The sequence below is a fragment of the Papio anubis genome, chromosome 7 (genome assembly GCF_008728515.1).
Source record: "Papio anubis isolate 15944 chromosome 7, Panubis1.0, whole genome shotgun sequence".
Lineage (NCBI taxonomy): Eukaryota > Metazoa > Chordata > Mammalia > Primates > Cercopithecidae > Papio > Papio anubis.
This window is the reverse complement of record NC_044982.1, coordinates 112,861,945-112,883,066: the sequence shown is the minus strand read 5'-3', so window position 1 is coordinate 112,883,066 and position 21,122 is coordinate 112,861,945. Positions and strand designations below refer to the sequence as shown.

The 21,122-nt window shown below is 52.1% G+C and overlaps 1 protein-coding gene across 6 annotated transcripts in view; it reads left to right on the top strand.

The window, feature by feature from the left end:
* TMEM266 (transmembrane protein 266) overlaps positions 1-21,122 on the top strand; it is a 148,722-nt gene that overhangs the window by 111,832 nt on the left and 15,768 nt on the right. For all 6 annotated transcript variants that reach the window (XM_003901236.3, XM_017960801.2, XM_031668460.1 and 3 more), the window contains 3 exons: positions 1,805-1,861; positions 2,966-3,104; positions 7,829-7,944. In XM_003901236.3, the coding sequence (XP_003901285.1) occupies positions 1,805-1,861; positions 2,966-3,104; positions 7,829-7,944 (312 nt within the window). The remainder of the gene's footprint in view (positions 1-1,804; positions 1,862-2,965; positions 3,105-7,828; positions 7,945-21,122) is intronic.

The following is a 21,122-nucleotide window of genomic DNA, read 5'->3' as shown; positions in this document are numbered from 1 at the left end:
AATTGGAAGAATTACAACATGTAACCCACCTCTCTGGCAGAAGGAGAAACTGAGGCCCAGGAAGAGGATTTGACTGGCCCAAGGCCACACAACCAGCCCATTATTGAGCTATGATCTCAAGACATTGTGGCCCCCCAACCCAGCTCTCTTCCCACCCCTGCAAGGTGTCTTGCAGTTAAGCATGGGGCCACCCACCCAGACGCCGGGAAGTTATAGAGGAGCAGACTTCGGGCTGCCATGTGCTCCTCTCGGTACTCAGAGAAGGAGACATGACTGTCCCCGATGAGCATTCACCTTCCCATCCCTTCACAGAAATCAAGATTGTCCTTCACAAGAAAGAGCTGGATTTTACCAGCCAAGCCTTTCTGTGGCATAACAGCTGTGGGTGATGATCCTCCGGGCAGCTTTGCAGAGTTCAAAAAGCTAGGCTTATACTACAGGCATGAGGGAGAGGGGCACCATCTGGTGTGAATCACTGTGAATTAAAGTCATCTTGGCTCAAGGAAGAGCCTGCAGACAAATGTACCGGCATCTTACGGGACCAGCATTTAAGAGGCTTCTTTGGAGAAAGATGTCCTCTTGGTGAGGAAACCGCTCCTGAAGGCAGTACCATTCAGGAATTATTCATTCATGCACGCGTTGTTCATCTGTCCACAGTGCATAATTGCCTGGTGGCTGCTGTATGCCAGGTGTTAGGGATAAAAGAGAGAACACAGACCAGGTCCCTTGAGCCTCCACTGGGGGATGGGGAGGGAATCAGCACAAGGTACAAGGAAGTGCTGTGGGAGGGTGACTCCCAGGGACCATAGGAACACTCAGGAAGGAGGCACCAGCTGAGCCGGGGGGTGTGCAAGAGCTTCACAGAGGTGACGTTTAAGCCAGAAGGACAGGAAGGGGAAAGCCCTGCTGGCTCAGGCACAGGCCAAGCTGCTGTAACAAGAAAACCAAAACACAGAGGCTTAAACAAGGCAAGGTCCATATCTCTCTCATGGAAAAACACATTAAGTGGATAGGTAAGGCTTGGGGCTGTTGGGGACCCAGCAGGCTTCTGTCTTGCGGCCTGGCCCTCCTTGGTTGAAGACGGCACACCATCACGCTTATGCACCCAATTCTAGGCCTTGGGAAGACAGAAGGAGGAGGAGCCTAATTCATTTAAGGGCACAACCTAAAAGTTGTACTTGGTGCTTCTGGTTGCTAGCCATTGGCCAGAATGTAGTCACATGGCCACTCCCAGCTGCAAGGAAGGCTGGGAAATGTAGTCTTTAGTTGGGTGGCCATGCTGGAGCTTCAGTTATTGTATAGGAAGGAGGGAAGAGATTTGGGGTCAAGGAGTGGAGAGGGGAGTCAACTGCAGTTTTTGCCACATGCAAAGACAAAGCCATGAGAGAGAGAGCTTGTATGTTTGAAGATTCGTAAGTGGTTTGCAGCATGATGGGAGTGGCAAAAGATGACACAGGTGAGGCAGGCAGGGTCCTAAGTATCCTTCCGAGGGATTTGGAGTGTATTCTGTATGTATAGGGAGCACTGAAGATGGCATCAGGAGTGCCCAGGGGATGGCACAGAAATGGGGGGTCTGAGCCTGCAGGCAGAGGAGCCAGCAGGAGGTGCGGCCACCACGAAGGCTGGAGGTGGGGCACTGGCAGTGGGAGTGGAGAGGGCACAGGGGCTGAGAAATGCTTAGGAGATGGCGGAGACCTTTTCCTTTTACTGAATGAGGAAGCAGAACTCTGAATGCTGAGCTCTGGAATCTTCTCAGCTGGATGAGGACCTGGAGAATAATCAGTTTCTCACTTCCTTTCCTCAGACTGTTCTACGGATTGTGGTGCTTGGGATCTGGGATTACATCGAAAACAAAATAGAGGTAAAGACCAATGTCCACCCCCAAAGCCCTCACTCAGCCATCCTGGAAGCTGGAAAACATCATGTCCCATCCATCCCAGGGTGGTGACCATCAAAAAGGCTGACTCCTTCTCCCACTTGACCTCTGTGGCCGCACATGTTGGGTGGGGCAGGGAGGGGGAACTGAGACTGTTTTCAGCAAAAGAATGTTCTAAAACATTTCTTTAGAATGTTAAAAGGAATGCAGAATTCCTTGAAGTTCTGCAAAATTTTACAATTTGAATCAATTTGAAAAGCTTTTGAAATGTGTTTTGAAACAAATAAATTCACCCTAAATGGAAAGCTGAGTGGGAAACTGTCAACGTGCTTCTCAGGCTGGGTTTCCTTTCTGCTTCCTGCCACGAGGGTGGGGCGTGGTGGGTGGGACGAGGTCAGGGAGGCCCGGCTGTTACTGGCAGTGTTGTGCACACAGGCAAGGCAAGATGGTCAGGATCTGCTGCCCATTGCTTCCTCACCTCTCCATCTAGGTTTCAGCCTCTTTGGCTCAGTGCTGGGATCTGACACAGTGGGCCTGGCCGATGGATGGCTCAGAACACGGCCAGGCTGGAGCAGGCAGATGGAAGGGCGGGGCCCAAGGCTTCATTGTGCAGGCTGGGCCCCCTTCTTGCCTAGCCCTGCCTCCCTGGAGGGTTAGAGACTCTGCACTGGACAGAGCTGAGATGTGGGCTCCAGGCTCCTGTTCCCCCCGGGGAAGGAGACACCCTGAGCCTGCCTTCAGCCTCTGCTCTGCCAGGGAGGGATCCAGCTTGGCCTCTGCCCAGGGTCTGGGATACAGAATGCAGGCCTTATCTTGAGAAGGGGCAAGACAGCCCAAGGCCATCTGAACTAAGGGCTGGAGATGGGCTGAGGTCACTTGGAGGACAGAGTGCACTCAGGAGAACATCTAGGAGGAGGAGGCCCCTAAAGACTCAGGAGGGTCAGGAGGGGCCACCAGGGATGGGGTGGCCTTCTGGTGGGGCCCCGGGCTGCTGGAGAAGTTGAGCAGCACCAGCTGCTTTGCCTGACTGACCCCTGGTCCCAATCACGCGGCAGGGCCCAGGGCACTGAAATGCACCTCCTCTCACAGGTGTTTGACGGGGCTGTGATCATCCTATCTTTGGCTCCGATGGTGGCGTCCACTGTGGCCAATGGACCCAGGAGCCCCTGGGATGCCATCAGCCTCATCATCATGCTCCGGATCTGGAGGGTGAAGAGGGTCATTGATGGTGAGTGGCCCGAGGGGGATGTGGTCAGTGGGGCTGCTCCAGAAACTGGGCTGTCAACTGAGAGGAGACACTGTGTGATGAGGGTATGCCCTGCTGGCATCAGAGTAGAAGGTGAAATTGTCAGCAGGGAGAGGGGCCAGCTGTCCCTGCTCACTCACCGTCACGCACACTGCCCAGGTGTTGCATGCACACGCTGAACTTCCCAACTCCCATTTGGGGGCCATGTGTTCATTCCCATGCAGCTGTTTACTGTGAGCCTGGAGGGCCAGCCTCCGCGCAAGCCCTTAGAGCAGGGCCTGTCGTTCTGGAAGGAGCAGACTTTTTTTTTTTTTTTTTTTTGAGACGGAGTCTCGCTTTGTCACCTAGGCTGGAGTGCCGTGGTGTGCTCTCAGCTCACTGCAAGCTCTGCCTCCCAGGTTCACGCCATTCTCCTGCCTCAGCCTCCCAAGTAGCTGGGACTACAGGTGCCCACCACCACGCCCAGCTAATTTTTTGTATTTTTAGTAGAGACGGGGTTTCACCGTGTTAGCCAGGATGGTCTTGATCTCCTGACCTCATGATCTGCCCACCTCGGCCTCCCAAAGTGCTGGGATTACAGGCGTGAGCCACCGCGCCCGGCCAGGAGCAGACTTTTACACCCTGAGTGTCTCAGTGCACACCTGCTGCTGGCTCCCCGATGGCCTCCAGCCTCACCACTGGCTCTATCCAGGTCATCTAGTCAAGGCCTTGCTCCCTACAGGCTCTGTCTCACCTTTGAGTCCACCAAGGGCAAGCTGGGTGCCCATAAGCCCGTTGACCTGCAAACAAGTAGAGAAGAGAGATGCTGGCAGGGGCTGGCCTTTGGCCTGTGCTTCTGTCATCTTCAGTGACATGCCTTTCCACCCCTGGGTCTCCATTCACAGAAAGCATCTGGTCCACTCCTTTGTCATTGCTTTATCATTGCCTCCCCACTGGGCCACCCTTGTCTGGAAAGCTGTGCCCTGACCTGGGTGGCTCCTGTGTTTCCAGAAGGTGGTGACAGACCAGAGTATGTGGCCCAGAGGACCTGGGATACAGAAAACCCACCCCTGGAGAATGGTGCAGGATACTCGGGGGGCGGGGGGGGGGGTAGCCCAGAGGATGATGACACAGGCAGGTCACTGAAGTCATCTTACAGAAGAGGGAAGACTCAAGTTGCTGGGCTCCAGAGGGTGGTCCTTGGTCCCTGAGGACAGGAAGAAGAGGCCCACGCCACATCAGCCAGATAAGGAACAGAGCCACTCACAGTGGGCTGGTCAGCCTCCAATAGAGGTCCCCCTAGAGTGACCAGGAGGTTGTATAGACAGTGGTTCCCAGGATGTTTTGTTGGTTTGGTTTGGTTGACAGCAAAGCCTTCTTCAGCAAAATCATACCCAATCTGTAAAAGAGATCACAAGTGGAGCTGCTTTGGTTGACTTGGAGTGGAGGAGCCTCACAGCCCACCTCCTTGTCTTCTCCTTTGCCCTCTGAGGCACCTCTAAGGAACTGCCAGGCCTTCTGGAGCACAGTTTTTAAACCACTGGGATAGATGCCACGGTCTTTTCCAGCCCTGAATTTTGATTGCAGATGATAGAAATTGTAGCCATGACACTATTCCACCAGCATTTGCCCAGCAGGTGCAAGGCAGAAGCTGTCATCCTCAGGGCGGGCTCCCTCTCCTTGGGCCTCACCCTGTGTTCCACCCTGGGAACACTGTGGGATTTGGTCCTGATAAAGATGCTGACATCTTGTCAGGGGTCCCCTAATAGGGAATCTTCATCAAACTGGAATGTGTTTGGGTCTCACTTCAGAAGCCTTCGGAAGGCTGGGGAGGCTCTGGGAGATCACCTGGTTCACCCCCCTCATTTGACAGATGGGGGAACTGAGGCAAAGAAGGATGAGGGTCACTTGGTGAATCAGGCTCAGGACCAGAAGTGGAGCCTAGGACCCCTGACACCCACCAGCACTCTTTCGGTTGCTCACTCCCTGCAGTCTGCTCAGGGCTTGGGCTCTGTCCATGAGAACATCCACCCCGCTCAGGGTAGGAACAGCGCCTTCTGGGTCTTTCTTCCAGCTGTGGACAGCTGCACACCCTCAGACTGATGGATTTTGAGAGCCCCCTTTGTGACACTCTTCCCAACTGTCCCGCCCTTTTCCTGACACGTCAGGCATCGCGGAGCCACCGGGAGCCTCAGGAGGGAGACATGCTGGTGAACAGATGGACGTTAATTTACTACTCTTGCAAAATAACCCTGGGTGTGAACTGGCTTCAGCAGAGATCTGAGGAGGCGGCGGCAGGCCTCCGGACCTGGAGATGGGTCTCAGGGACACATGGCCAGCCCGCAAGTCTGCAAGCAAGCAGAAAAGTCCCAGTGTCTCTTCTCTGCTGGTTCCTGCAACTGCCAGGAAACATGTGGAGGTGCAGAGACTGCAGGTGGAAAGGAGACTGGGAGAGAGGAAACGTGGAGGGTTCCATAAATCAGGGGCAAGAGAGTCATGTGACCGAGGCTTCTGAAGAGTCAGGAAGGGCTGGTGTGGGAACAGTGTGAGGGGAAAGGCTGTGTCAAAGTCAGGAGTAGACACTGAGACTTCCCAGGAGCCCAGAGCTACTCTGAGCCCACAGAACCACCAAGGGAGGTGTCTATGGGACTACTGCTGGCTGGTGGAGCATGGGGCCCTCAACCTCAGAGGTCAGGCTTTCTCTTCTGGGTCTCACTATACCAGTTATAAATAGGATCATCTGAGTAACAGAGACTCAGAATAACAGTATCTTAAACAACAAAGAAGCTTATTTCATTCACGTAAAAGTCTGCAGGCCAGGCATGGTGGCTCATGCCTGTAATCCCAGCATTTTGGGAGGCTGAGGCAGGCAGATTACCTGAGGTCAGGAGTTTGAGACCAGCCTGGTCAACACAATGAAACCCCGTCTCTACTAAAAATACAAAAATCAGCTAAGTGTGGTGGCACACACCTGTACTCCCAGCTATTCGGGAGGCTGAGGCATTAAGAATGGCTTGAACCCGGGAGGTAGAGGTTGCAGTGAGCTGAGATAGTGTAACTGCACTCCAGCCTGAGTGACAGGGTGAGACTCTCTCTCAAAAAAAAAAAAAAAAAGTCTGTAGGAAGGTGGCCCAAGACAGATATGGCCCTGACTACAGTCACTGGCTCCCTGTAGTCAAGAGCCCAGGCTCCTTCTGTTTTTCTGTTTTGTTGCTCTGCTGCACTTAGCCTACTTTTCAAAGTCACCTCATGGTCCAAGATGGCTGCTTCCGTGCCAGCCATCACATTCTCATCCTAGCCAAGGAGAAGGAGGAAGGGAAGAAGATAAAGAGTCAAAAGGAAGGCCCACTGCCTTCTTATTTTAAACATCTTCATCCAAATATAATTCACATGCCATAAAATCCACCCATTTAAAGTCCACAATTCAGCCAGGCATGGTGGCTCACGCCTGTAATTCTAGCACTTTGGGAGGCTGAGGTGGGTGGATCATTAGAGGTCAGGAGTTTGAGACCAGCCTGGCCAACGTGGTAAAATCCCATCTCTACTAAAAATACAAAAATTAGCCAGGCGTGGTGGCGGGCACCTGTAATCCCAGCTGCTCAGGAGGCTGAGGCTGGGGAATCACTTGAACTTGGGAGGTGGAGGCTGCAGTGAGCTGAGATCACACCACTGCACTCCAGCCTTGGTGACAGCAAGATTCCATCTCAAAATAAAATAAAAGTTCACAATTCAGTGGTTTTTAGTATATTCATAGAGTTTTGCAGCCATCACCAAAAAAACTAAGTCTGGAGTGTTTTCATCACTCCAAAGAGAAAGCCCACACTCATCAGCAGTCACTTCCCATGTCCGCCTCAGCCCTAGGCAAGCACTGAGCTGCTTTCCGTCTCTATGGAGTTGCCTGTTCTGTTCCATTATATTTCATATAAATGGAATCATGCGACATGTGGTTTTTCTGTGTCTGGCCGCTCTCATTTAGCATCCTGTGTTTGAGGCTTATCTGTGTTGTGGCTGGTGGTGGTACTGCATCACTTTTCATTGCCAAGTAGTGCTCCACTGCCTGGCTAGACCACAGCTGATGCATCCACCGGTTGATGAACATTTGGGTTATGTCTACTTTTTGGCTATTAGGAATAATGCTGTTATGAACGCTCATGTGTGAGTTTTTGTGTGGACACATGTTTTCCTTCCCCTAAGGTTCCTAGGAATGGAATTTCTGGGTCACATGGTCACTCTCTGTTTAACGCTCCGAAAAACGGACAAACCGTTTCCCTAAGTGGTTGCACCGTTTTCCTTTCTGCCAGTGTGTGCAGGCTCCAGGGCCGCCCCATCCTCACTGGCCCCAGCTCCTTTGTGAAGATGGCTCCTGCAGCTGCTGCCTGCCACCTACACTAGCATCCTAGGGTCCAGAGGGTGGTCTTGTGGCCACCCATAGCTGCAAAGGAGGCTGGAAAATAGTCTTTATTCCAGGCAGCTGTGCACACAGCCCAAAAGTATGGGTTCCAGCACTATGGAAAACAGGAAGACAACTACCCTGGCCACTATGAGTAAAGGTGGCAGCCCCCTCTGTACTTTCTGGATGCTGTCGGGCACCTGGACATTTCTCCCTCTGGATCCACAGAACTGGCCCAGGGCCTCGAACCTGCTGCTGGCTAAATGCTGGGTCAGCCCTTCCCCAGCCCAAGCCCTGCCACTGCTGAATTCTTTACAGGGCTGTCTCTGTCTTCCAGCCTACGTCCTGCCAGTGAAGCTGGAGATGGAGATGGTTATCCAGCAGTACGAGAAGGCCAAGGTCATCCAAGACGAGCAGCTGGAGAGGCTGACGCAGATCTGTCAGGAGCAAGGGGTAATGCACCGCCACTTTCGGCTCTGTCCATGGTCTTGCTGGGGACACTGGTAGTGCCTAAAGCCACGGGTTGCTAGAGGTGCAGGGGCACCAGAGGTCAGGGAGTTCCTCCAGCCCCTTGGGGAACCTGAAGCCCAGAGAAGGGGGCACATCTCCAGGGTCGCTGATGTACAGCCCAGCTAGGCATAGACTCAACCCTGACTCCCAGGCCAGGGTTCTTTCCACTGCAGCACGATGACTCTTCAGTTCCCCGACCTGAGCCTGCCAGGTTGCCCCCTCAGTTCATCAGAGTCTTCTCGGAGACATGGTTGGTCTCTTAAGCCAGCGGCTAATTCTGTCTGCTGAGGGTTGCTGGGCACCATAGTATGTCCATTGCCATGCAGGACGCCCAGAGCCCCAGAAAGGTGCTAGCGGTGCTCTCCACCCTCCAGGAGCCGTGATGAAGACTCGGAGAGGCAGGTGGTGGGCCCTGCAAGGATGGGCTCAACAGAGGCAAGGGGGACTGGCAGCTGGGCCAGGAGCACCCTGTTGGGCATCCAGAGACCTGCATTCAAGGCCTAGCCCTGCGGCTCCCACCCCTCCAGACTCCAGCCAAGTCAGGCCACCCCTCTGCCCTCAGTTCCTTCCTCTGTAAAATAGGGTGGCTGCTCCCATGTGAGTGGGACAGAGGAGTTCAGAGGAAGGGGATTGGGGTGCTCAGGAGGGGGTGGCTGCTGGAACCCACAGCAAGGCTGAGAGCTCTGTAGAAGCGCAGCTCTGGGTGCGGGGAAGAGTCTGGTCCCAGGCTGTAAGGTGGGAATGCTACTGAGGGGACTGGCAAGGTGGTGGGAATGTGGGGGATGGGCCAAGTGACATGCATGGTCATTCCCATTCTGCCCCATGGATTCTGGGGAGGGGACAGGGCCACTGCCCCCAACTACACAAGCCAGAGACACCAAGCCTATGGCTCTCCGTGCCCAGGGCCAGGCGAGTTCTTCTCAGGCTGTCTTCCAGCCCATGTCCTGCCAGTGAAAGTGGAGGAATGCCCGTGGCCTCATATTGACATGGGCACTGAGTCCTTCTGGCTTGCAGTGCAGTAAGGATGGGCACCCCTGGGCTCCCTCTTCCTCCCCCATTGCTGGGTGCCCAGGCAGTCTCCAAGGGGGTCTCAGGGCTGAGGTCTAACCTGGCGTATGGGCCATTATGTGTCCACCCGTCCCATCAACCTCCTGTCTCATGCGTCTGGTGCATAAACACCCTGATTGTGCCAAGTGGAGTCACCTGTCATTTTGACAAGCCCTGTGCCATGCCACCTCTTGGGATTTGGTTGCATGGTGCCCCTTGCCTAAATCCCTGCCCCTTGCAAGCTTTGTCTGTCTAATTCAAGTCCTGGCCTCTCTACAGAGCGTGTTCCCCCCGTCAGCAGTCTCTGCACCCCCTCCCCCACCCCCACAGCTGCCCTCACTTGTCTGCATTCACAGGGCACTGGGCACTCACTGCCATGGTCAGTGCTCCTTTATACCTGGGGCAGCTCTTCCCACTGAAATGGATGCCCCCTGAAGGCAAGCCTTGTCCAGCTCACATCCATGCCCCAGCCCCAGCCAGCACTCCGCGCGTTGCAGGTCTTGGTAAATGCATATTCAGTGTGTGTTGCGGGTCTTGGTAAATGCATATTCAGTGTGTGTTGCAGGTCTTGGTAAATGCATATTCAGTGTGTGTTGCGGGTCTTGGTAAATGCATATTCAGTGTACCTCTTGGCTCCCTGGCCAACCCCAACCTCTCATAGTTTTGGGGTGGGGGACACGTCTGTGGAATGTCACTACAAAGTGATCCTGGGAAATGTCCCCACAGGAATACACACACACTGTCTTCAGAATCATCTCCTTGGAATGTCTGTCAAGAAACCAATCTTTTTATATGCTTTGGGAACACTATGACCTTTCGTTTAGCACAGAATGCCTGTGCATGACAAGAGGGGTCATCAGGGGACACGGCCTTCAGGGGCATGTTGTCCAAGGTGTCCTGGGAGCAGGGCAGTCTGTGGAATCCTAGACTAGGAAGAGAAGCATTCCCACCCTGAGGAGCTGGCATCAGCTTCATTCATTCTCTCGCCGTATCGCGTGGTCAGCCAGCACCGTCCAGAGCTGCTCTGTGCTGGGCTTGTGCCGGGCATGCAGATGCCACTCAGGACAGGGTGTGGCCGTTGTCCTCACGGGGCTCTGGGTGACTCAGGGGGTTTAGCAGCCCATAAATAGGCAGTGGAAATCTGGTGCAATGCCTGCATCACACAGGCACGTCCCCGGCTCTGCAGGCCAGGGTGGGGAAGGCTTTCCAGAGACGCTGATGTGGAGCAGGGCCCCGGGGAGAAGGCTACCAGGCGGAGGGAATAGCGTGGGGTGTGGGAGTGGGTGCAGTGGGCCATGTAGAGGGTGAGCAGAGCGAGGCAGCAGGAGGATTGGGGACAGGCTTGGGAAGGGGCTCTGTGGCTGACCAGAGAGTTTGGGCTTTATCCTGCTGGGACAGAGGAAGCCTGGAGAATTAAAAGCAGGACTGGGGGATCTGCTCAGATGTGAGTTGTTGATGGAGCCTTCTGGCTGCTCTTGGAGGCTGGATGGAGAGGGCAGGGTGGAGATAGGAAGACTGGGGACAGAGGCTGGAGAAGAAGGTGAGAGAAGCTTGGCTTTAGGCAGAGGGGGCTGCAGGGAAGTGGGGAAAGGAAAGCCCAGGGTGTCATCCAGAAAGCGGCTGGAAGCCGATCAGGCAGTTCTCATTCTGCTGTCAAATAGGAAAACAAATGCTCTACTTCACGGCATTTGGCAACGTGAAAGACATGGACATAGGGCTGCATCTGCCCCTCATAAATTCGCAGCCTCCCAGCCCCACAGGGAACGCGCTGACCCTGCCACACGCCTCACCTCAGCCACACATGTGCCACGTGGCCAGGAGAAAATCCTAACAGCAACCCTACCTCCCAGGGTTTCCACCATGACCTCTGTCCGGAGCCCCCCAGGGACCCCAGGTTGCTGCCGTCCTGATTCAAGTCACTCTCCACATGTGGCCTCCTTCCCGGGGATCTCAGCCAGAAGGAAACTCCCTTGCATTCTGCACAGGAAAGAACCAATAAATAAAGACAGATTCCCTCCAGGTAGTGACATCTGGAAAAGAGATGAACAGAAACAAACCATTTTAATTTAAAAAACACCTGAACCCTGTCATCTTAGTTAAGACAGCAGAAAGGGCCAGACAGGCTGGACTCCCAGCGGGGCCGCCAGGGACAGTGGGGGGCTGCCTGGCCAGAGGGACCAGGAGGGCTGCTCTCCTGGAGTCTGTGGTGCCCGCTCCACAGAGCGAAGCAGACAGACGCCTCGCTCACGCTGTATTTTCAGGTCTGGTTTGAGACTTGACTGGGTAACAGATACTCTGGAGGAAATGAGACCGCGGGCCCTGGAATGTCAGGGATGGCTAGACCTTTGGAGACAGCAGCCCATGGAATGATTGAGAATAGACTTGGTTCTAAATAGACTTCGAGCTGGCTTTGAACCCAGATACGTCTCTCTTTAGAACAATTACTGGCCTTGTGGCTTTGGGCATTAATGGGACATCTATAGGCCTTGGTTTTCCTAATCTGAAAAATGTGTGTAGTAATAGAATCCTTGAAGGATGGTGTTGAGATCGCGTGACCTAAAGCCTGACATGTGATGGGTAGCAACTGATGGGAGTCTACCAGCCCCACCACACCTGCCCCACACACCCATTTTACAAATAAGAAAACAGTGGTGGCGGCTCGCCCAGGCGGCACACAGCTAGTCCAGGGGCATAGAACCAGGCGTCCTAACTGTGAACACTGTTCTTTTCCAGCCCATCATGTTCAGCTTCCTTTTTCCTACTCATGGCACCTCTTAGCACTCGGTGAAAACATTGATCAGATTATGCATGGGGTATCTTATACTGCAGGCACAGACCTGGCTCCCCTCAGCGGTCTCAATGGCACCCCCAACCCCATTCCAGGACAGTCTAGTATTCTTTGTGATAAACTCTTTCTCTCTCCTTGCTGGAATTCTCAGAGTGTAATGAAGCTATTTCCAAACTGAATTCAGGTATGCTGCCTGAAAAATTGACATTTACCAATGAAATGTGTTAGGGTCCAAGTTTAAATACAACACCTGGCCTGGTGCAATGGCTCACACCTGTAATCCCAGTGCTTTGGAAGGCTGAGGCAGGAGGACTACTTGAGGCCAGAAGCTTGAGGCTGCAGTGAGCTGTAATGACACCACTGCACTCCAGCCTGGGCCACAGAGCAAGACTCTGTCTCTTAAAAAAAAAAAAACAAAAAACACTTTGCACTCCCTTGCTCTCTTGCTGGGATTTGTTTGTACAAGTATTTGCCACAACTTCACCGAGCTCTTTTTTAAAAAAATAAACTTTATTTTTTAGAACAGTTTTATATTTACCAAAAAATAGTGAAGCAGGTGCAGAGTTTCCCATATCACCTGTGCCTGGCTACCCATTATTAACATCATACGCTAGTATCATTTGTTACAGCGCACAAACCCACATTGATACGGTACTCAGATGTTCTTAGTATTTAATCTTTTATGTCCTCTATTTGCTCCACATCACATTCAGTCAGCATGTCTCCTTAGGCTTCTCCTGGCTGTGGCAATTTCTCAGACTTTGTTTCTGATGACCTGAAGGGTTTTGGGGAGCACTGGCCAGGTGTTTTACAGGATGCCCCTCTGTTGGGATTCATCTGATGTTTTTCCCAGGGTAAGCCTGGGGTTGTGGGTTTTGGGAGGAAGACTGCAGAGGGAAAGTGCCATTCTCATCATGTCACATCAAGAGGACACGCTGGCCGTGTGACTTCTCACTGTGATGTTACCTGGATCACCTGGCTGGGGCAGCATGTGTCAGGTGTTTCCACTGCACAGTTACTCTCTGTTTCTTCATCTTGACTTTCTTTTTTTTTTTTTTTTTTGAAACAGAGTCTCACTCTGTCGCCCAGGCTGGAGTGCTGTGGCGCGATCTCAGCTCACTGCAATCTCCGCCTCTCGGGTTCAAGAGATTCTCCTGCCTCAGTCTCCCAGGTAGCTGGGATTACAGGCGCCCGCCACCACGCCTGGCCAACTTTTGTATCTTTAGTAGAGACAGGGTTTCACCATGTTGGCCAGGCTGGTCTCGAACTCCTGACCTCAGGTAATCCACCCCCCTCACCCTTCGAAAGTGCTGCAATTACAGGTATGAGCCACCGCACCCAGCCCATCTTAACTTTTTAAGAAAGATTACATTGCTTCTTACCGTCACCCTGTGGAGACTCTCAGGTGAGCCTGTTGGCCAGTTTCTTGCATGAATATCTGATTCATTTCATCTTCTGTGCTACATTTCTTGCCACAGGCCCACACCCAAGGTGCTCATTTCTTGCCACAGGCCCACACCCAGGGTGCTCCAGAACCACCTTATATAACAGATGAAAGGCCCCTGGGAGGGCAGCTGGCCCAATCCAGGATTTGGCACATGGGGCATCTGAGGCTCAGAGAAGGGAATGGGTGAGCCCAACATGGCACAGCAGTTATGAGGCCAGGACGAAAACAGGTCTCTTGTCGCTCATTCCAGTGCCTTCCCTCCTGGATCACACTGGCCCTCTGGCTTTGACAAGGAGACAGGCTTCACCACTTCCCTCATTCCTTTGATCTCTTCTGGTTGTGGGCACACCCCATCCTTAACAGATCCCTACCTGGGGAGGGGTGCCTAGAGCATCCCGGGATGGAAGGAGGACTCTCTGCTGGTCAGTCATACCATTCCAAAGCCCTGGCCATGCCTTCTGCAGTCCCTTCCAGACTCCCCACTGCTGTGATAGAAGCACATGGCCTCTGACCCCTGAATTCAGCAATTCCTTAGGTGGAAGTTCTTTTTCATTCTTTTTTTAATTTTTTTATTTTTTGGTGAGGGGTGGATCCTGGTCAGAATTTCATTATGAGTTAGGCTTGCTGGTACACAGATGGATTCCAAAGTCACGATGCTAGAGGCTGCCCTTCAGAAAGATGGTGTGGATGCCTGGTCTGTCTTTCTGTCCTGGCTGCTTCAGAAACCAAAGCCATTTTAGATGCAGTGGTTAAATCAATGTAGCGATATACTCTTCTGACTCACCTCACAAAACCACCTCTGAGATTTTTATGTACCTCCTTGTGCGGATCTCACTCTAGTTCCGAAACACATTCTGAAGTTTCTCTTTCCCCTTTAAGCCTGGTAACAGCTTTTGGTACAAAATAGTATGGTTTGACCTGGCCCACTGTGGAAGTTAGTTTCTCTTCTCTGAAGCTGTCCTTCCTCAGCACAATTCACCCTGAGATCATTGGCAAAATATTGAGGGATGAGGCTCAATCTGGGGTGACTCAAAGTCCAGACTCCAAGGAGACCAGTGGGACCTGTGAGCCCCTTAGGACATCCTTAGACCTTGGGAAAGGTGAGTCCCTTGTCAGAGAGTTTGGAGAAATGGAAAGAATCCTCTTATTCAGGGAGCCAGCAAGCCAGATTCAAACCTCAGCTCCACCAGTGACCAGTCATCTCCCTTTTAACCCCTGAGCCTCAGCTTCTCATTGGGAAAACTGGCAGTAACAAGGCCTACATTATGTGGATGCCATATACATCAAATTAAATCTGGTCCACTGGAGGCTCTCAGTAAGGGTTAAAAAAAAAAAAAAAAAAAAAGACCAGGCGGGTGCGGTGGCTCACACCTGTAATCCCAGCACTTTGGGAGGCCGAGGCGGGCAGGTCAGGAGATGGAGACCATCCTGGCTAACATGGTGAAATCTTGTCTCTACTAAAAAAAAAAATACAAAAAGTTAGCCAGGTGTGGTGGCGGGTACCTGTAGTCCCAGCTACTTGGGAGGCTGAGGCAGGAGAATGGCATGAACCTGGGAGGTGGAGCTTGCAGTGAGCTGAGATCATGCCACTGCACTTCAGCCTGGGTGACAGAGCGAGACTCAGTCACAAAAAAAAAAAAAAAAGAAAAGAGAATAAAATGCTACTAAATGTATCTGTATGATGGTTGCTCATTCACAAATGCACTGTCATGTTTTAGCTCATTTTTCCCTTGATGGTGAAAGTTGGCAGGCTGGGTACTATTAATCCCTTCACATGGAAAGACTGAGGTTCAGAGAGGCTGTTCTTTGCCCAGATCCTGCAGTTTTTCATGGAGGGGCTAAGAAAGGAACCCAGGGCTTCAATGTCCATTTCCCTGCACCAGAAAGAGGAGTCTGCCTGCGTCACTGATAGTTAGGGTGAGTAACACCAGTTGTTGCATCTGGCAAATCCAGAAACCTGTGTCCTAACATAGAAGGAGTACATTTGTCACTCTCATCATAGTCCAATGCAGGTTGCAATGGGTCAGGGTGGAGGAGGGACCCTCCGTTCCACACAAATCACTCAGGCCTCCAGGCTGCTCCCATTTTGTGACTTTTTTTTTTTTTTCCCGAGATGGAGTATCGTTTTGTGACCCAGGCTGGAGTGTAGTGACATGATCTCGGCTCACTGCAACCTCTGCCTCCCGGGTTCAAGCGATTCTCCTGCCTCAGCCTCCCGAGTAGCTGGGATTACAGGCATGTGCCACCACGCCTGGCTAATTTTTGTATTTTTAGTAGAGACGGGATTTCACCATATTGGCCAGGCTGGTCTTGAACTCCTGACCTCAAGTGATCTGCCCACCTCGGCCTCCCAAAGTGCTGGAATTACAGGTGGGAGCCACTAAGCCCAGCCGATCCTTCTTCCTCCAAGTCCTCTGAGTCTTCTCCAGTCAGTGGATAGGAAAATGAGGCTGGGGAATTGGGCACAGCAGGTTTTTATTGGCCAGGACTGAAAATGGTGACATTGCTCTGCCCCTGTTTTTTTGGCAAGAGTCAGTTACACAGTACCAACTAGGGGCACCAGATGCTGTCAGAAGTGGTCTTTGTGCCCAAGAAGAAAACATCGCCTGCACAGTCACCCAACCCATAAAACAAGGCCAATGGGCTCACAACATTCCCTACCCTTTCCCCGGTTCCAGTACAGCAGGCGGCACAGCCACACTTACCAAAGTCCTTCCTGGAGGAATGCCCTGTCTCCCTGGCCTGTTTCCTGAAGAAACAAGATGATAATCTTGACCCCGCAAACTGCAGGCATTTCTGCTGGAGGAAGATGTGGGGAGAGGAAGCTGTCATGCCCCTCCCTCCATCCCCTTCACTGTCTTTCATGTGGAGGAGCCAGAGCAGACGTAAGAGGTGGTGGGTGGTCTGATTGGGAGCCAGGGCCCATCTCCCCATCCAGGGCTGTCACTGGATCCCATTGCCTGCTGGTTTTCTGGACCCGTGAGAGAATGCCAATGGCTCTGCGTAGGTCCCTCGCCTTTGAGGCTGGGATAGCAGCTCCGAAAAGGGGCCAAAGGGCAGGAATAGCAGGAATAGAGCCGTGGTTCCATGCTGGCTCCAGGGATGGGGCTTGAGGCTGGCTCGTTCCAGAGAGCTCCTTCTTTTCCTACAGAGGCCACAAGTTCCCGGCTCAGCACAATAGCCTTTGTTACCTGGATTATTCAGGATCTCCACTGTGGGAAGTGAAATTTTTTTTTAAGATGGGAAGTGATTTGTAAAACAGCCGATAGCTTTAATGACAAGCCTATTTAGCTGATAAAATTAGCCATCAGAGGAATAACTTATGTTATCCTTTTGCCGTAATTAAAATTTATGGCCAACTACCAGGCATCTTCACAGTGGATGGAAAGGGGCCAAGGTCGATCTCAGCTTTACTCTGCTCCTAAATCATTAGTTTGCAACTGTCTCCTGATTTTTATTGTTACCAACAATGGCGAAACTAATGGAAATAAACATTGGATGCTATCCTAACAGCAGATGGGTTTGAAGGCAGGGCAGTCTGTGCAGACAGCACTAATAGGATGGAGCAGAATTACTGCTATTACATTAGATACCATCGAGCTTCTGGCCAAAGTGTGCATTGATCAGGACAAGGCCCATGTCAACTGGACTCCGCAACCAGACCATTAAAGGTGGAGAAGCGCTGGGTGTGCCTGTCCTGCCGCCCCGGTGAGTCTGACCCCTCCTGATCTTGCATTAAAAGCCCAGCCCCGATGGAAAGGCCCGGCCCTGATGGAAGCGGCCTGACTCACTCCAGTAATGCATACTGCGGGCTTCCCTGTGGATCCCAGATGATCTGGGCAGGTTATCTGATTAGAAATACTTAGCTAATGTTGTGCACTAAATGGGTATGTGACTGCACTTTAATTCTTCCCAAGCCTAGGGATGGTCTATTTTTTCCCACCGGGCCCATTTGCCAGTGGAAGATTTGCTTCATCAAAGCCACTGTGCACCTTCTTTTCCCAAGGTACAGGCCCGTGTGAGCCCTGGGGAGCCCCGTCCCGTTGTGTTTCTTCCTGCTTTCAGCAGTTTTACTGCAAGGTGCTTCCGTGTGGGTTTCTGTGGGGTTTTTTGGTATTTATTCTGCTTAGGAGTTTCTTAAATTTGTGGCTTGATTTTTTTTATTAGATTTGGGAAGTTCTTGGCCATGCTTTCTTTATTCATTGCACCTGTCTCCTGTCTCATTCTTCTCCTCTTGGAGCTCCAGTTGTACCTGAGGCTGTTTGGTTATGTCTCACGTTTCTCTTAGATCTTACTCTGCTCCACTATTCATTCTCTCTCTCTCTCCCTCTCTCCTTTTTCAATGGCTGTAAGTTTTGATATTTTCCTATAGACCTGTCTTCAACAAGCCTACTATGTCCAGTCTCCTGTTAAACCCATCCAACCAACTACTCAATTTCAGATACAGTATATCAGGGTTCTAAAAGTTTGATTTGATTCTTTTTATAGAGTCTAACCCTCTGCTGAAACACTACACTCATTTTGTCTGTCTTTCCCCCGTATTTTTGTTAACATATTAATTGTAGTTATTTTGAAGTCCTTGTCTGTTCACTCAAATATTTACCCAGGTCAGCTTCTATTAACTGCTTTATGGCTTGATAACCAATCATGTTTTTCTGCTTATTTGCATGATGAATGCTTCTCATGGTGTGCTACACATCATTGATGATGCATTTTAGAGGTTGTGGATTCTGTTATCTTTCTCTGAAGAGACAGTTCTCCGGGAATGGGGCATTTTGGCAGGGAGTAGGGGATGGCTCTCAAGACAGTACTGAGCCTTAACTGCACTTACACTTCATTCCCTCCGGGTGGGGTCCTGGAGCTGGTACAGAGCTCGTCATAGACTTGGGAGTTCAGTGAGTCCATTTGCCTTATTGGATACACAGTGAAACCGAGGCCAGGGGAAGAAAAGAGGTTCATCCAAAGTCAGGGCGAGGGAGGAGTGATGGGCCAAGGGCTCAGCCTCCAGCCCCTGCTTTTCCCTCTGGTGACTTCCTGTTCTCCTGGCCCCTGCTACCATCAAGCTGCCCTGGATTCTGTTGGGCTGAGTCACTTCCATCTTGCCCATAAGGCTGCAAGTTCCCTGGTGCAAGGTCTTGGGGGCTGGAAGCCAGGGGTGTAGGCTGTGGCCCCTGCTTTGCTTCTGAAGCACCATGTGGTCCTAGCCTTTCCCCCACCCTCCCTCCCAGCACAAGAGGCTCCTTCCCACCTCCGGGCTTCAGTTTCCCATCTGACTCATGAGGCCCTGATGTCCTAGGGCCCCAGGGAAACACTGTGGAGGCACATGTGGCCATGATAAGCATAGGAGGAGCCAGGAGCCCAGCTCTAAGGGTCCTGCTAGCACCTCCTGAAGCCCCCCTGGGCTGTCCCAGCCTGTGACTGGGCTGAGAGCCATTTGGCCCATGTGTGCTTCCCCTCTGAGGAGTCAGTCATTCCTTCTCAGGGCGAGATGGACAGCATCCAGCCACCCCACACCCTCTGGGTGTGAAGCTTGCCAAAATCTGTCCCCAAAGCAGGTTGTCCTCTCCCTCATCCCCATTCCAGTCCATGCCATGTGCTGATATTGCACCTGCAAGGTAGTCTCTTATCCCTCCTCTTATCTCCGTCTCCACTGTCTCCACCTTCATCCATACCTCCTTGTCTCTGGCATGGACTGCTGCAGTAGCCTCCCAGTTCGCATTCCTATATCCACTCTGGCCCCATCCAATCTGTTATCCATTCTGCAGTCAGCATAGTCCTTTCAAAATGCTCGTCTGGATCACTGTGCACCGCCATTCCCACCTCTCTACCCTTCTGTTTGGAGGATTCCAGTGGTTTCCAGTTGTTCTTTAAACATCTTACTGTGGCTACAGGCTCTGCCTGGTGGGGCCCCGGCAGAGCTCCCCAGTCCCTTACCTTCTGGCCCTCTGGCCCGTGTACACACCATGCCTCCCCTGCCATAAGTACCACGCCAGGGCTGTGCTTGGCTCTCAGAGGCGACTTGTTCCCTGCAATGCAGCTGACAGCCCCCATTTCTGGGGCTATCCAGGTTTTACCTGCAAGCCGAGGAAGGCATTTTCATTCCAAAACCCATAACAGAATGTTAACATCGCCCCACCATGGTTTACTTGACTTCCTACTGAATGAATGAATGTGAGAACTGCCACACACTTGGAGTTCATCTCTTTAGCTGAAACTTGCTTCTGTGTATGTGCCTACATCTGCACATGTGGGCCTGGGGCTGGGCAAGCCCTGGCCTCTGGCTGTCTGGCCTGAATTCCAGCGGGACACTCTTGGGCAGCTCCATATCAATTACAAGCCATCAATAATGCATCCCTTCAGAGCGGCCAGGAAGCCATTAGCTGGCCTGCAGGCCTCGATGAGTGGCCTTGGAGAAAGTGGGCTGGGTGTGCCCATGGGAGGTTCAGATCAGCAGGGCGGGAGGGGCTCCCAGCCCTGGCAGAGCTTGGGAGGGTTGCCTCGTGGGCCCTCAGTCGCCCTGAGACCTTGCTGCCAGGGGGGTGGCTTGCCCGCTCTCAGCCTGCACATAAAGGCCGCCCTATAACGAGCCAGCCTCGCTTTCTCATTCTGTGAACCTCCAGCCACCTTTGAGTGTTTTAAGTGCTGGGTTGTCGAGGTTCAGCGTCTGAGCCCAGTGTGAGCCCAAAGTTAGGGCTGAATCTGTGACCAGCATCGGGCTCAGTGTGTGAGCAGGGTCAGGGCTCAGTGCATAGCCAGCATGAGGCCTGGGTCTTTGTCTTAGCTGTGGGACAGGGTGCAGCTCAGTTGGTGGTTGGAGTTAGGGCCCAGTCTAAACCCAGGGAGTTGAACAGGCTAACTGGTTTCCTGCATTGATTTGTTCATATATTCAGCAATGTTTATTGAATGCCTCTTGAAGGCAACAAAACAGACAAGACCCCTGTTGGTTCACAGATGATATTCTCCTGGGGGTGGAGGGTGGCAGGGGTGCGCTGGAGCTGTCAGTTGCTCACGAGAACCCATTGTGCACATTTCCCCCAAGGGCGTCTTGTTGATAGCTTGAAATCAGCCATGCTAGAAGTATGCCTTCCCCCCCAACCCCACCCCACTGGAACACCGCTGGGGGCTGAACAAGAGGTAAACTGATCATCCTTTAAAAATGGCGGTTTGTTTTCACGCTGCTAATAAAGACATACCCAAGACTGGGTAATTTATAAAGGAAAAAGGTTTAATTGACTCACAGTTCTGCATGGCTGGGGAGGCCTCAGGAAACTCACAATCATGGCAGAAAGGGAAGCAAACACGTCCTTCTTCACATGGCACCAGCAAGGACAAGTACCAAGCAAAAGGGGGAAAAGCTCCTTATAAAACCATCAGATCAAGGCAGGCAGATCACGAGGTCATGAGTTCAAGACCAGCCTGGCCAACGTGGTGAAACCCCATCTCTACTAAAAATACAAAAATTAGCTGGGCACATGTCTATAATCCCGGCTACTGGGGAGGCTGAGACAGGAGAATGGCTTGAACCCAGGAGGCGGAGGTTGCAGTGAGCCAAGATCGTGCCACTGTACTCCCACCTGGGTGACAGAGCAAGACTCTGTCTCAAAAACAAACAAACAAACAAAACCAAAGCCATCAGATCTTGTGAGAACTCTATCATGAGAAAGCATGGGAGTAACCACCCCCAAGATTCAATCACCTCCCACTGGGTCCCTCCCACGACACATGAGGATTATGGGAACTACAATTTGAGATGAGATTTGGGTGGGGACACAGCCAAACCATATCATGGCATGATCACAAATATTTATCTGATTTCCTTCCCCAAACCCCAATGGAATG